This window comes from Chinchilla lanigera, unplaced genomic scaffold, assembly GCF_000276665.1.
Source record: "Chinchilla lanigera isolate Chin_1 unplaced genomic scaffold, ChiLan1.0 scaffold00026, whole genome shotgun sequence".
In the NCBI taxonomy this organism is placed as follows: domain Eukaryota; kingdom Metazoa; phylum Chordata; class Mammalia; order Rodentia; family Chinchillidae; genus Chinchilla; species Chinchilla lanigera.
In genome coordinates this window covers 20,987,111-20,999,611 of record NW_004955427.1, presented here as the reverse complement: position 1 = coordinate 20,999,611, position 12,501 = coordinate 20,987,111, and the positions used below count along the sequence as shown (strand labels likewise).

The 12,501-nt window shown below is 44.4% G+C and overlaps 1 protein-coding gene across 2 annotated transcripts in view; it reads right to left on the bottom strand.

The window, feature by feature from the left end:
- Positions 1 to 2,957: 2,957 nt before the first annotated feature.
- Fbxo40 (F-box protein 40) overlaps positions 2,958 to 12,501 on the bottom strand; it is a 17,475-nt gene continuing 7,931 nt past the window's right edge. For both annotated transcript variants that reach the window (XM_005386489.1, XM_005386488.1), the window contains exons 3-5: positions 9,545 to 9,576; positions 6,551 to 8,458; positions 2,958 to 4,298 (exon numbers count right to left, since the gene is read on the bottom strand). In XM_005386489.1, the coding sequence (XP_005386546.1) occupies positions 4,086 to 4,298; positions 6,551 to 8,458; positions 9,545 to 9,547 (2,124 nt within the window). In that variant the 5' untranslated portion in view covers positions 9,548 to 9,576 and the 3' untranslated portion in view covers positions 2,958 to 4,085. The remainder of the gene's footprint in view (positions 4,299 to 6,550; positions 8,459 to 9,544; positions 9,577 to 12,501) is intronic.

Sequence of the window (12,501 nt, the reverse complement as noted above, 5' to 3'; positions counted from 1 at the left end):
CGCTCTTTCAGCATGCAGTAACTCTTAAGGAAGAAACATGACCTATAGGATAGGAAGGACGAATAGGTAGGTTTGACCAACAGAAAATACTAAAGCTAAAGGAGGACAAACGCAAGTGAGGTTGGAGACGATTTAGAGCCAGAGACAGTGGCCTTTGCCCAAGAAAGTCCAGGCTCCCTTGTAGCTAGGTGATGGAAATCAATGTCCAAGAGAGTGGATGGAGGAAGTATCAGAAGCTTCTGTGTGGGCCAAAGCCAAAGCAAATAGGAAGAGAGGTGAGGATAGCTGCATGGCCAGGGAGGGGAAAAGGCGAATCACCAAGCAAAGTATGCGAGTGAGGGAAAGTGAGAGGCCAGGGCCAGGTGGGTTCGTCAGGCCTCAGCCTTTGTGCTCAGCTTCAGCACAGCCAGAGAGAGGAGACCCTAGAGAACAATCAAAAGAGAAGCCAGGGATTTGGTGTAGGGCACCTTTGGTTGGCAGGACATAGACATTTGTGCTGTTACCAGTATTGAAAGTTGGCTCCAGCTCTTAAAGACAGAGAAGGCACTGGGGTCAAGGAAGGGCAGGATTAGGCGCTGAGACCCGTAGCTGCTCAGGGCTGCACAGAGCTGGTGAGATGCTTGTGTATCTAGAGTGCTCCAGGCTCCAGGTTTGTCCCTTGCTGTTTCTTGTACACATGCACACACACACACACACACACACACACACACACACACACACACACACACACCTTGGTTTCAACAATGACTTCTATGGCAGGGAATCACAAGTCTGTCTCTAGACCTACCTCACAAGATTTACCCACTTGGCCTTTCAGAGTGCAAAGCAGCTTTATTTCCTCTTCTAGAAACACTGGGGCCTCCAGGACACAGAGACGAGTTGTTACAGATGTCTGCAATCTCATTCTTCATTTTGGTAATTTGACAACACACATAAATTAGACGTTTACAGTGGTTTTCCTGGTACATTTCCAATTCCCACTTTGCTTTTCACTCTCTCTTTGTCAGACAGAAACGTCTTTTCCAGATCCCCCTGAAGCTAAGGCCCCAGGTCCTCTCTGGCTCAGTTCTACAGAACTCACCCTTGCACCTGGCTGGCCTCAGCTCTGGCTGCCCCTCTCGGTGGTGACTGTCCTCACGGGTCCTGCTCGTACACGTCTCCTATCCAGCTTCTACTCTTGCAGCACTGCCCTCTCCTTCCCATCTGTGCTTTTTCTTTTGTTTTATTTAAATTACACTAGGGATCAAACCCAGAGTCTTGCACACGCTAGGCAGGCCACTGAGCTATATCCCTAGTCCTTTTATACATTTTCATTTTAAGACAGGGTCTCGCTAAGTTGCCCAGGTTGGCCTGAAATTTACAATCCTCCCGCCTCAGCCTCCAGAGGGCCAGGATTACAAGTGTACACCACAGTGCCCAGCTCCTTAAGGGCTTCTTAATCTGAAGTCACATCTAGCTATCTAACCTCTGTCAAATGACACTTGCTGCTCATGCTGCTCTCTATAAACTTCACCTCATGAAGCAAACCATTTTCTAGCCCAGCGTCTCTGAAAGGGTCTCCTTTTGCTCCGTCTGCCCTTGCCTTATAAAGTTCACTTCTTTGCAGGGACCAAGGATATCTGCAGTACTCTAGTTTCCAGCAATGCGGACCATTAGAAAACTTATAAAATGTGTTTGGTGCTGTTGATCCATGTGGTACTGCTCTGAAGGCAGCAGTTAGGAGAGAAAAGCATGGCTGGAAACACGCATGCATAGAGCAGGTGGGGGTGGCGTCCTGTCCTGACTGCTGTCCTGGCCCTGGGCTGTCCCACCCACCCAGGCTGTGCAGGAAAGCCCTCCACCCTACTCCTGTCTCTCTACAGCATCCTGCTTCTCATCCACCCAAATGTAGGCCTTGATGTTCATCTCCACCTGTCTGTAGTTCCTCTTATCCTCCGTCTCTTTTATATATATATATATCCTTTAGATTCTTATTTCTCTGTGTAGGAAAGGCCAGATTAAACACACGTGGAACTGGTGGGTGAAGAACTCTCTTCCTTCTTCCCACTTCAGTGTCTAGTAGTTTCCAGTTACTCATCTTTACTGAATAAAAAAACCTCAGATCACACCCTAGTTACAGTTTTCAAAACTGACTTGTATGCAAATGCAAAATATAAATCAAACAATAAATATTAAGAAAGATAGAATGCACCAAGTGGCCCAATGTAATGAAAAAAATGAGGATACTTCTGGTCTGGGACTTGCTGGATCCTGCCTCGGGCTCTGCCTCGGGACCCTCCTCGGAGGCGCAGTCTACTTCATTTGTGCTACAGGCAGAGCGAGACCCAGGCCACAGTAGTACCCAGAGACTCTTCAGTGAGACTCTTGCTCTCATTGGCTAAATTCTTTTTCTCTGTTTCCTTATGATGCCTGTCTTCCCTTTTCTCTCTTTCTCACTTGCTTTAGGACTGCTGGGAGAACGGCACCAATTACGGTAAGAGGGTACAATCACAAGACAAATAATTCAAACTTCCTGGCTTCAGTTATACCTGGGAAAAGGATATATTCTTGCATGTGGCTAAAGGACATGAAGTCTTACAAGCAAATCAGCCCCATCTGGTTCCCAACTTAATATTAGCACACCTAGATAAATAAAAGCTACGTTAAATCATAGCCAATCTCATTAGCTATGTTAGACTAGATCTTCCTGTACTAAAAAAATAAGTGTGTCCTAACTTATTGTCACTAATACAACATCCTTAGGACAGTGATTCTCAACCAGGAGACACTTTGTTCCTGAAGGATGTGGTGCAATGTCTGGAGACATTTTTGGTTTTCGCTGTGGGAGTGCTACTGCTATCTAATGGATAAAGGCCAAGCATGCTGCTAAATATCCTATAGTACATGGGACAGTCCACTATGATGGAGATTTATCCAGTTTAAAATGTCACTAGTTCCAAGGCTGAGAAACCCTGCTGTAGGAGATGTTGGTTTTTATTGTAATTTTTAAAATTTCTGTTCACGTAAATATTCAGTTTGTTACCAGAAATAGCAGTACCACCCATTTTTGACAGGCTGCAGGCATGACCAGTAATTGGTAGGAGCAACTTCAGGAAACCATTATATTCACATGTGTTCCTCTTCAAAAACCCATACATAGCACCTCAGGGGTGTCTGGGGCCTGGTGGCTGATGCCACAGAACTTTGGCGGACTTTGTCTGGACTTTGCCAAATGTGTGATGTCCTTGGGTTACCTTGTGCAATCTGGTGTGACACTGAGGTTGGGGTTATAAACTGTCATTTCTGATGACATGGAGTGACACTGGCTATGCCTATACTATTCCTATCCCAGACCTAGAACGAATATTCTTTTTAAGAAAGAGCATCCTTGACTCTTAAATCACTATTAATATGATAAGAAATAGATGTGGTTCTGATCCCAACTTCCTCCATAAATATAGTGTCTCCTCTGGACTCTCCTTAATCTCTCATTGCTTCCCTTCTGTCTGTTGCCAAGATTCTACAGAATAGATTCTGTGACCTCATTACTGCCTTCATCCTTTGGTCTGTGATGTCCTCACGGCAGCTTTATTTGGTTAGGCTGAACTGAGACCATCTGGGCTTCAAGGCAATGAGAGGACTGAAGAAGCTCTGGACTTGCCTGGAAGACAGACCCAACCTTCGGGCTGGAAGATAACTCTGCATCTCAGTTGCTGTCCTTCATTGTCTGCCCAGGAATTTGTGAGGGCTTTGTAAATTTAAAAAAAAAAAACCCTCTGTAAAACCCCGGGCTTGTGCTGGTTATGAAATCTCACTGTTTTCTCATCTCAAGATTTGGGTTCATTTTTCAAATGGCCTCAAGTTATTTATTGTCTCCTCAGATCGATCTATTTAAGAAAAGAAAACAGATATTGATGGGGCACTGTGGTATACGCCATAGCTTAGGAAATTCTTACGCCAGGTGCAGCTGCTGAGGTTGGAAGGACACTGCGTGTTCGAACACACCCCGGGACCCAGACACAGTTACAGAGGCAAGCCCTCAAACCCCACGCCATCTTGCTTCCAATAGCTCCACGGGGAGTCCAGGAGTGACAGCATCTGCATCTTTAGGTGTGTCTTCCTCGTGGTCTGGCTCTAAAGGTGGAGACTAGGCTCTCCCGGGTCTGCTCGCGGGGTTGGCACATGCTGGTCAAACGAACCGGGTCTGTCTTGTGCTCTACAATGTTGAAAGGACAGGACTTCAAGTGCTCAGACATGGAAGTAACTTCATTAAACTCCCAGCTCTTGATTTTGGAGAACAGGCTGCTGAACTGCCAGATCTGTTGGGAAAGACAAAGCTCAAAGGTGAGCACCAGGCCATGCCCTCAGGTGCCCACGTAGAAACACTCTTAGGAGTGCTTCTCTTCTGGTGCTCAGCCAGCCTTGCAGTTGTGTGCTAATGACTGCCACCAATCCATGCACTGACGCGCATCCTTCCCCTGCTTCTCCACTAGCAGCAGTGACGCAGTCTAGAGTAGACACACAGTTTGAATCAGGACAACTGGTACCAGTGAGACTTGACTCTGGGACTTTTGATTGAGATGCCAAAAATCAGATTATCTCTTTCCTTCTGTATTTGAACTGGGAAGCTATAGTTCAAAAAGGGGGCAGCAGTCATCAGGGACCACCATGGAAGGACAGTTAGAGAATTAGCCAATATTGATGAAGAACAGTTTAAAAATAGGAAGCTAAAGGTCATGTGGGGGGAGCAGTTTTGAACTTCTGAGTCAAGCCTGAAGCTAATAGCTTTAGATCTTAGTTATAGAGGCTAAAAGAAATTCCCTTTATCTATGTACTTCAGGCTGGTTTTCTATAGTTTGAGAATGAAAGTATCCTAACTAATAAGGGTCTTACTAGAATATTAAGTCCCCCAAAAACTATTCCATGAGTCTAGTGCCCATAATGTACTCTCTGGTCTCTCTCCACCTGGGATTGGTGGCAAAGTCACCAGTTTTAAAAGCTGGTTTTAAGAGTAGGCATAACCTAATGCCTTTTAAACCTGACTACTTCATCTTTAGTTCTTTGCTTTGTTTTCCTTGCATAAGAAAGTATTGTCTGGGAACTTAGGACCACTTCTTTTATCCAAGGTGCTTGTAACATCCTTTCTCAGAGTAAATATGTTGGCAATATGAACCTTTGTCTTGGTTACTTTTCTCTTGTTGCTGAGACAAAATACCCAGTGCCCAAAATTAAGGAAGGAAAGGTTTATTTAGCTCACAGTTTGTGGAAGTTTCAGTCCATACTTGGCTGGCTCCAAGGCCGAGTGGCACATGGCAAAAGCCAACAGTTTATGACCACGGAAAGACAGAAATGCAACCAGAGCAAAAGGGGAGTGGCAGCAAACAGCCTCCTTCTCTCTCTTACATATGCAGACTATCCACCCCAGGGCATATGAAGCACTCATACCCATAATCTGAGCCTTGGATCATGGATCAGTCATAAACTCTAAAAGCCCTCCCCACGACTGCATGAAGCTTTGGGGGAACATCCAGACACAAACATGTATGTATGATATCTACTGAGGTCAATAATTCTATAACCTCAATAATTATATAATTTTCCTAATATGTGGGTGTCTGCAAATTGGCCCCTGGGAGAGTTGTTTATATCTATTTTTATCGATTATGTCTCAAGCACCTGTCTTACATATTTCTGTAACAGTGTAAAGTGTTTACAGGCACCTTAGATATGATGAATTAAAAATCTCACTTGTGTACAAGTCTTAATACAGTTTAACAAATAGTATCCAACTGAGAAAAAGGAACAACTTTCCCTTACTGAAGAGAAAGTCTTTGATTTAAACGAAGTTTTCTGAAAAATTAGATAAGCATTTGAACCAGGGGAAATCAGTGGACTGAATTCATTTAGAATTTCAAAATGACTTTAAAAACTGTCTTAAAAAATTAGTTGAGGGTTGGGGCTGTAGCTCAGTGGTAAGGCACTTGCCTAATACGTGTAAGGCCCTGGGTGAATCCCCCAGTACTACAAAAATGAAAACAAAAACCAAAAAATTAGTTGACATAGGATTGAGAAGAATTTGTTGCCTTTTTGTATCCATCAGCATCCAAGCAGGAAATAGAGGGCACACTCCAACAGGGTAACTTTAAAGAATGGTTAAAAGAAATGGTCTGTAAAATATGTGGGCATAGTAAAGGAAAGCTGCGTGGTCCTTGGAACCCAGAATGAATAACTGTGTGCAGAGACTCCTGACACAGCCAACTTCAGTGGAGGGACATAACCACTTCAAGGTGTCATGCAGAAAAGAAGCCAGGAGAACAGATCCCTCAATGCCATGCTTCCCTGCCCCTTGCCTGCCATTGAATGAACCCAACAGGAAGCTGAAGTGCAAGGAGTCCAGTTGAGCCTGTGTGCAGAGAGGTTGGCCTCCAGCAGACAGTCTAAGTGGTGGAGAAAGATGTGAGCAAATACAAAACATTGAGGACTTACAGACAGAGATACAGACACTAGCATATATATATATATAAAGCTCTCAATAAGTATCTGTTAAACAAATGAGTAAGGGTTAACTTGCCTCTCTGTGGACTTTCCAGGAAGAGCCTCCATGGGAATATCTCTTCTTCTTCCATTGCAAGAGGACCATTCCTCTGTCTTGTAACAAAGTGGCACAGATATTCCTCATCAGCGTGGAGACCTGGGAGAGCTGGCACAGGCTGATGCTGTCCAAGAACCCGGCAATGTACTGCAGAACCTCCAGGGGCAGGTTGCTTAGACAGTTCTGGCTTTTCCCTCCACGCCCTGGGAGCTGGTTGTTCTTCTTTCCCTCGCTCAGCTCTGGAGCGACCTCTGGCTTGATGGCAAAGGTTTTGAGCTCTTGACTGTAGATCACTTTTGCCTTTTGCCCTGGAGGTCGGAAATGGTTTTGAACGAATGTACACCCCAGGTAGGCGAGGGGGCATCGATGCTGGAACCAGCCGTTGAGGCCTGACTGAATGTCTGTGTGGACGTTCTTGAAGTGCAGGGGGAATTCATCCCTTCTGAAGAATTTGTTGCAGGTGAAGGTAAAGGCAGAGCTGCTCTTGTTGTGTCTCCTGGTTACACACTCGCTGTGGAGCTCCACGTGGAGTCCCCCCGGGTCAGTTGTGCTGAGGAGGTCAGCCAGCACTGTCCCGGAAGAAAACTGTTCTGGCTCGAAGTTGTACGTCTGTGTGGCAAAATCCATGAACAACCCGTCAATGCTCCTGGATTCAGAGATGACGTGGCCTTTGAGTTCTCTTTCCAAAGCGCACTGCAGGGTGGTTTTAATGAGGTCTGCTTTGGGCAGGTCCTCTAGGGTGATGCCCAGATCCGAAGTATCCACAGCCTTGTGTTCACTTGGCCTGCAACTCAGCATGGCATCACCAAGCCGAGCCCGCTTTCCACAGTAGCTGACAGGAACTTTGAAGGTGTAAACAGTCTTAACTTCTTGAGCCTCAAGGTTGCCATAAACAAAGTCTCTCTCCTTGGGTGTACAGGCAGGCATCTGACCAAAGTGAATGAGCATCCGCCCATTGTGCACCAGGTACATGTTATAGTCCTTCGCGTCCACAGCAGTTTTCAGTCTTTCCAGAACTCCATCCTGCCAGGGGGCAAGCCCTGTCTTCTCTATGACTGCAGACAAGTTCTGTTGCTTCTGGTCTTCCCGGGGTTCTTTCCCTTTGGCAGCACCCTCTGTGTCTGCCGTGTTATTGCCACTGGAAACCTGCTCTTTCCCTGTGCCTTTTGTGCTCTTGTCTTCATGGCTTGCTGATGTACTTGCTAAAGCAGAGGCCGCATGCTCTTTGCTGAACATGTTTTCCCACTGGCCGAACTTGGCCAGGTCCATCCCTTCTTTGGTTTTGGCTAACGTCTCTCGTTCTTCTTGGCTCAACTCCATCATTTCCCCATTAGTGGCTGCATGTGGTACCAAAGTGGTACCCACTCCCCCCACGGCTCCTGCCATCTCCTCCCAACTGGCTTCACCATTTATTGCAGGTTCCTCCTCAGTGGCATCTCTAGTTTCGGGGAAGAGTTCTACCATTTTCAAGGATTTGAAGAGGACCTTCTGGTCCTGCAGGGCAAGGGCTGTGTCCAAACACTCCTCACTTGGAGTCTCTTTCATGATGTTCTCATGAAGAGCTGTCTCTGAGTCCACATTTGGCCACCGGTTCCACTCCATGGAGCAGCAGACCACGCTGGCCGGGCACACCTGCAGGTGCTTGGCCAGCTTGTGGCGGGACATGGAAAGGGGACAGCCATATTCGGAGTTGAGGCATGGAACCTGCTCTAAGGGACACAGGAGCTCGTGCTCTGCCTCTTTGCACATGTGGAAGGTCGCACCACACAACAGGTGGCAGCTTATCACCAGACAGGAGACACCAGGCTCCACAGGAACGTGGCAGTGGCGGTTGATGCATCCCTCACAATGTCTGTGCTGCCCAGGGGGCCTCCTGTGTACCCTGCCCTGTACACACCAAGGGCAGAGGAAAGGAGAAAGCAAATGAATGCTGGAAGAGAAGCTCAGAGCGTGTCTGTGGCTGTGCTTTAATTAGCTTATTTCCTGTCTCTATGTGATTGTCATAGGAATCGTGTAACATTGAGGATCATAGAGAAAAAATCTATTATAATCCCACAATCCAGAAATAACAACTATCAACACTCTTAAAACCTTTTAATAGTTTATTCTACATATATGCTTTATTTTTTCCTCTATTCTAAACATATCTGTAGAATAGTTTATTTTTTCTCTATTCTAAACATTCCTGTAGTATAGTTTATTCTATAGATATGTTTAGAATAAAGAAAAAAGCTGAATGTAACAGAACACAATCTTGATAGTTATTATTTTTGAGTTGTGGATTATGGGTGATTTATATCTCATTGTTAATACTATAAACACAACTTTGTGTCTTCCCTTTTAACTTGCTATTATGAGATTAGATTTTTAAAAAATTATTCTTTGTATACTTTCTTCATAATGGCAGTGCAACATGCCAGAACACAAGTGTGTTGTTATTCACTCAACCAATCACCTTCCGAGGTCACACTGGAGGGCTGGCTTAGCTCACATTTGCATTCATAGCACCTGGCACGGGACCTGGATCATTGTAGCTACTCAGTAATATTTGCTGAATGAAGGAATTGTGAGTCATTTACATTATTACTGGCTTTTTTGCTATTGCATTTTTAATTGCCATACCACTTACACTAGTTATACTATTTTTAATTGTCATCCTATTTATATTTATGGGGTACAGTATAATTCAATGCACACATACAATGTGTTATGATCAAATTAGGGTAATTAGCATTTCATCCTCTCAAGCATTCATTATTTTTATGTGTTGGGAACCTTCTTTTTAAATATTCACTCAAAGTAATCCTTGCTCACAGATTGTTTTTGACTTTCTGCTTTCCCTTTATACTGTATCAATTTCTTGCTAATAAATCAGGCCACCAGGACGCGTCTGTTAGCCATTCCAGCTACAGGTTAAATAATTCAACATCAGGACCTCTGAAAGTGAAGCTTCAGTAAGAATGTGGTACTTACCATAGCTTCCCAATTTTTCTTGCTTCTGAACCCTGGGAGGAAATATGAAAATATAGATATGAATGATTAGTAAGAAACGTAGTGTGCTTATATATTTTAGCAGGGGACAAAGCGACTTTACTTCTCTCGTTAATTCCTCAACCACCTTGGAGGTATTGCCCCTCCAATTTACCGTCAAGGAAATGGAGATTCTTTTCCCCAAGGGTACACAGCTGCTATGTGATGGAATCAGGCTTTTCCAACCGAGTCCATGCAGGCCCATCCTCTTTTCACAAACCCACACTGCTATTGGCAGTGTAAAAACTCTCAATTTTACACTCTCTGTTGGGGCCAACCATGTTTATTGCTTCTTGTGACTTTTCTCCATTGTCTGCTAACAATTATCTTGGTTTCCTACTGACCTCTCTTACTGCCACATGGTCTGGCCCAAGTTATCCTCTAATTTTCTCTCTCACTAAGACTTCATGTCTACTGAGAAGTCAGTCTCATATTCAACTTGGTCTGGAGCAGTAAGTCACGTGCCAGTGACACATCTATCATACGATACAACTTTCATCTTAATGTCTTCAGCTTTTCTGTGGCTGGAGAAGGGGTCAAAACCCCAAAGGTCCCAGAAGCCAAGTGGGGACCATGGCACGTGGAAGAAAGGATGCCTTGCCTTCAAGGGAATGCTGTAGCTTCTGAGCACCTGGTTGACTGAGGACAATGGAATGGATTCTGGGAACCAATTCCTAAGGTGGCCTTTCTCAAGCAAGGGTCCCAGGGACTGTCTTCTCAAATGAAAGGTTAATATTTTTACGCCAGCAATGGGTCAAATCTTGGTGATTCTTGAGATGCCCTCAAGGCATCTTTCTTCTTATCTCTGTGCAAAGTATTTGCTTGCTTTTTTCACTTTCTTTCCTTTTTTTTTTTTTTAGCACAGGATGGTTGTATTTATCATGGGGAGTTGGTAAAGTACATAAAACATCTTAATTCTGTTTTCTTCCCCTATCCTTCCCATCCCTCCCTGCTTCCTCTAATTCTTGGTCTGCTTCCCATTTGCAAAAGATCTATTTCTATTTTTTCCCTTCAATTCTTTTTTTTTTACACTCTCTTGTCCTTCCCTTTCTTCTACCTCCCTCCATATCCCCCTTGCCATTTGAAAATGGTCTCCCTACTTCTTATTGTCTGTTATGGTTTGTGTCTGTGTGCCCCCCCAAAACCTCATGCAGTTATGGGGGATGGACTTTTTGGAGGCAGCTGAATCTAGTGTTTGTGACTAGTCCATTGTCCAGTGCTAGGACTGGGGGTGTGAGTGCTACACTGTCCTAGGGTGAGTAGCCTGCATACAATATAAGGGAGGAAAAGAGGTTTGTCTCTCCCCTTTTTTTGCTCCTGTTGCTTTTGCTGTCTTCTGCTGCCTTGAATTGTTGCCCCTGTGCCATGCCATCCTGCCTTGGAGGCAGCTGGTTACAGACTGAAACTTCCACAAACTGTGAGCTAAATAAACCTTTCCCCTCTTTAACTCTGGGTGTCAGGTATTTTGTCTCAGCAACAAGAAAAGTAACTAAGAAATTATCTTCTCTTGTTTTGCTCTTTATTTGTATTTTAGTTTCTCTCTTCAGCAACCACATCTCTTTTGGTCCCAACTTTACCCATGATTTTTTGGGACAGGTTTTAAGTTTTCTAAGTTTTTCTGTTCTTATTTTTGTTCCCAGTTCCCACTATAAATTTGGCTAAAGCAGCCAGAAGTACTCCTGCCACAACCTGAATACCGGGCTACCTTGAAATCTCATTTGCCAGATTGATTAGTCTACCACCCTCAATCTCAGTCTTCCACAAAGTCTCAAGACATAAGCAAGAGCCAGAGATATAGTTCAGTAGCATAGCACCTGCCTGGAAAATGCAAGGTCCTGGGTTCGATTCCTGATACCAAAACAAGACATGAGCAAAATGTAGCTAAATTTTCTGCCACAGTTTGTGAAACACACGTGACCTCTAATCCAATTGCCAGTGGAAGACTTATTACCAGCTGAAATCTCTGGGTCTGGTCTTTATTGCCCACAGGCCTATCAGCATTCTGGTTTTATTGTGAACTTATTATGGAAATTCTTAAATATTTGGCTAAAGATTCTGGAATTATTTGGTCCACAATACCAAGTCTTTTTACATTGTAGTTTGGGTGCTGACTAGCATAGCTGAGAGATAGAGTAGGACCTAGAGTGATAAAAGCTTGTATGGGTGAGAGTGATAGATAGGCCATTAAGAGAGATTACAAAGGGAGAATCACATTTTTATTTCTGGGTGGAGATGGAGAAAGAAGAAATAAGTTGATGCTCAGATTTTGAACCAGAAAGAGTGAATTTTTTCTATAATTTTGAGAAAAATAGAAGTCTTAGAAAGAACTATTTGTGGAAGCAAGACAGGTCCAGTGATTTAATACATATGACAGATCAGATGGAGATGCAGGTCAGAAAACCATCCACTTAAAAGTGAAGGAGGGAGCCCTGACTGGGGAGTGAGAACACAGAATAGACACCTGCACAGTGAAATGCATAGCTATGCATGACCACTTTGGGGAGGTTACAAGAGAGACAGAGGGCCAAGCAGTTCAGGACTTGGTTGTCACAAGGTGAAGGAAATGAAGAGCAAAGCCTTCAGATTCAGATGCCACTGCCAAGAACAATGACAACTGTGCCACTACTTAGGGGAGGTCCCAAAGAGCTCTGCTCAGAATAAATGTGGTGTTTCAGCTGTGGGGCCCTTGACCAGTAGAAATGGGTGTTTGTCAGGCATGGTGGCACATGCCTGTAATCCCAGCACTTGGGAGGATGAGGCAGGAGGATCATTGCAAGTTTGCAACCAGCTGGGGCTACAAAGTGAGCTCAAGACTGGCCTGAACTGCATAGTGAGACCCTGTCTCAAAAAAAGAAGAAGAAGAAGAAGAAGAAGAAGAAGAAGAAGAAGAAGAAGAAGAA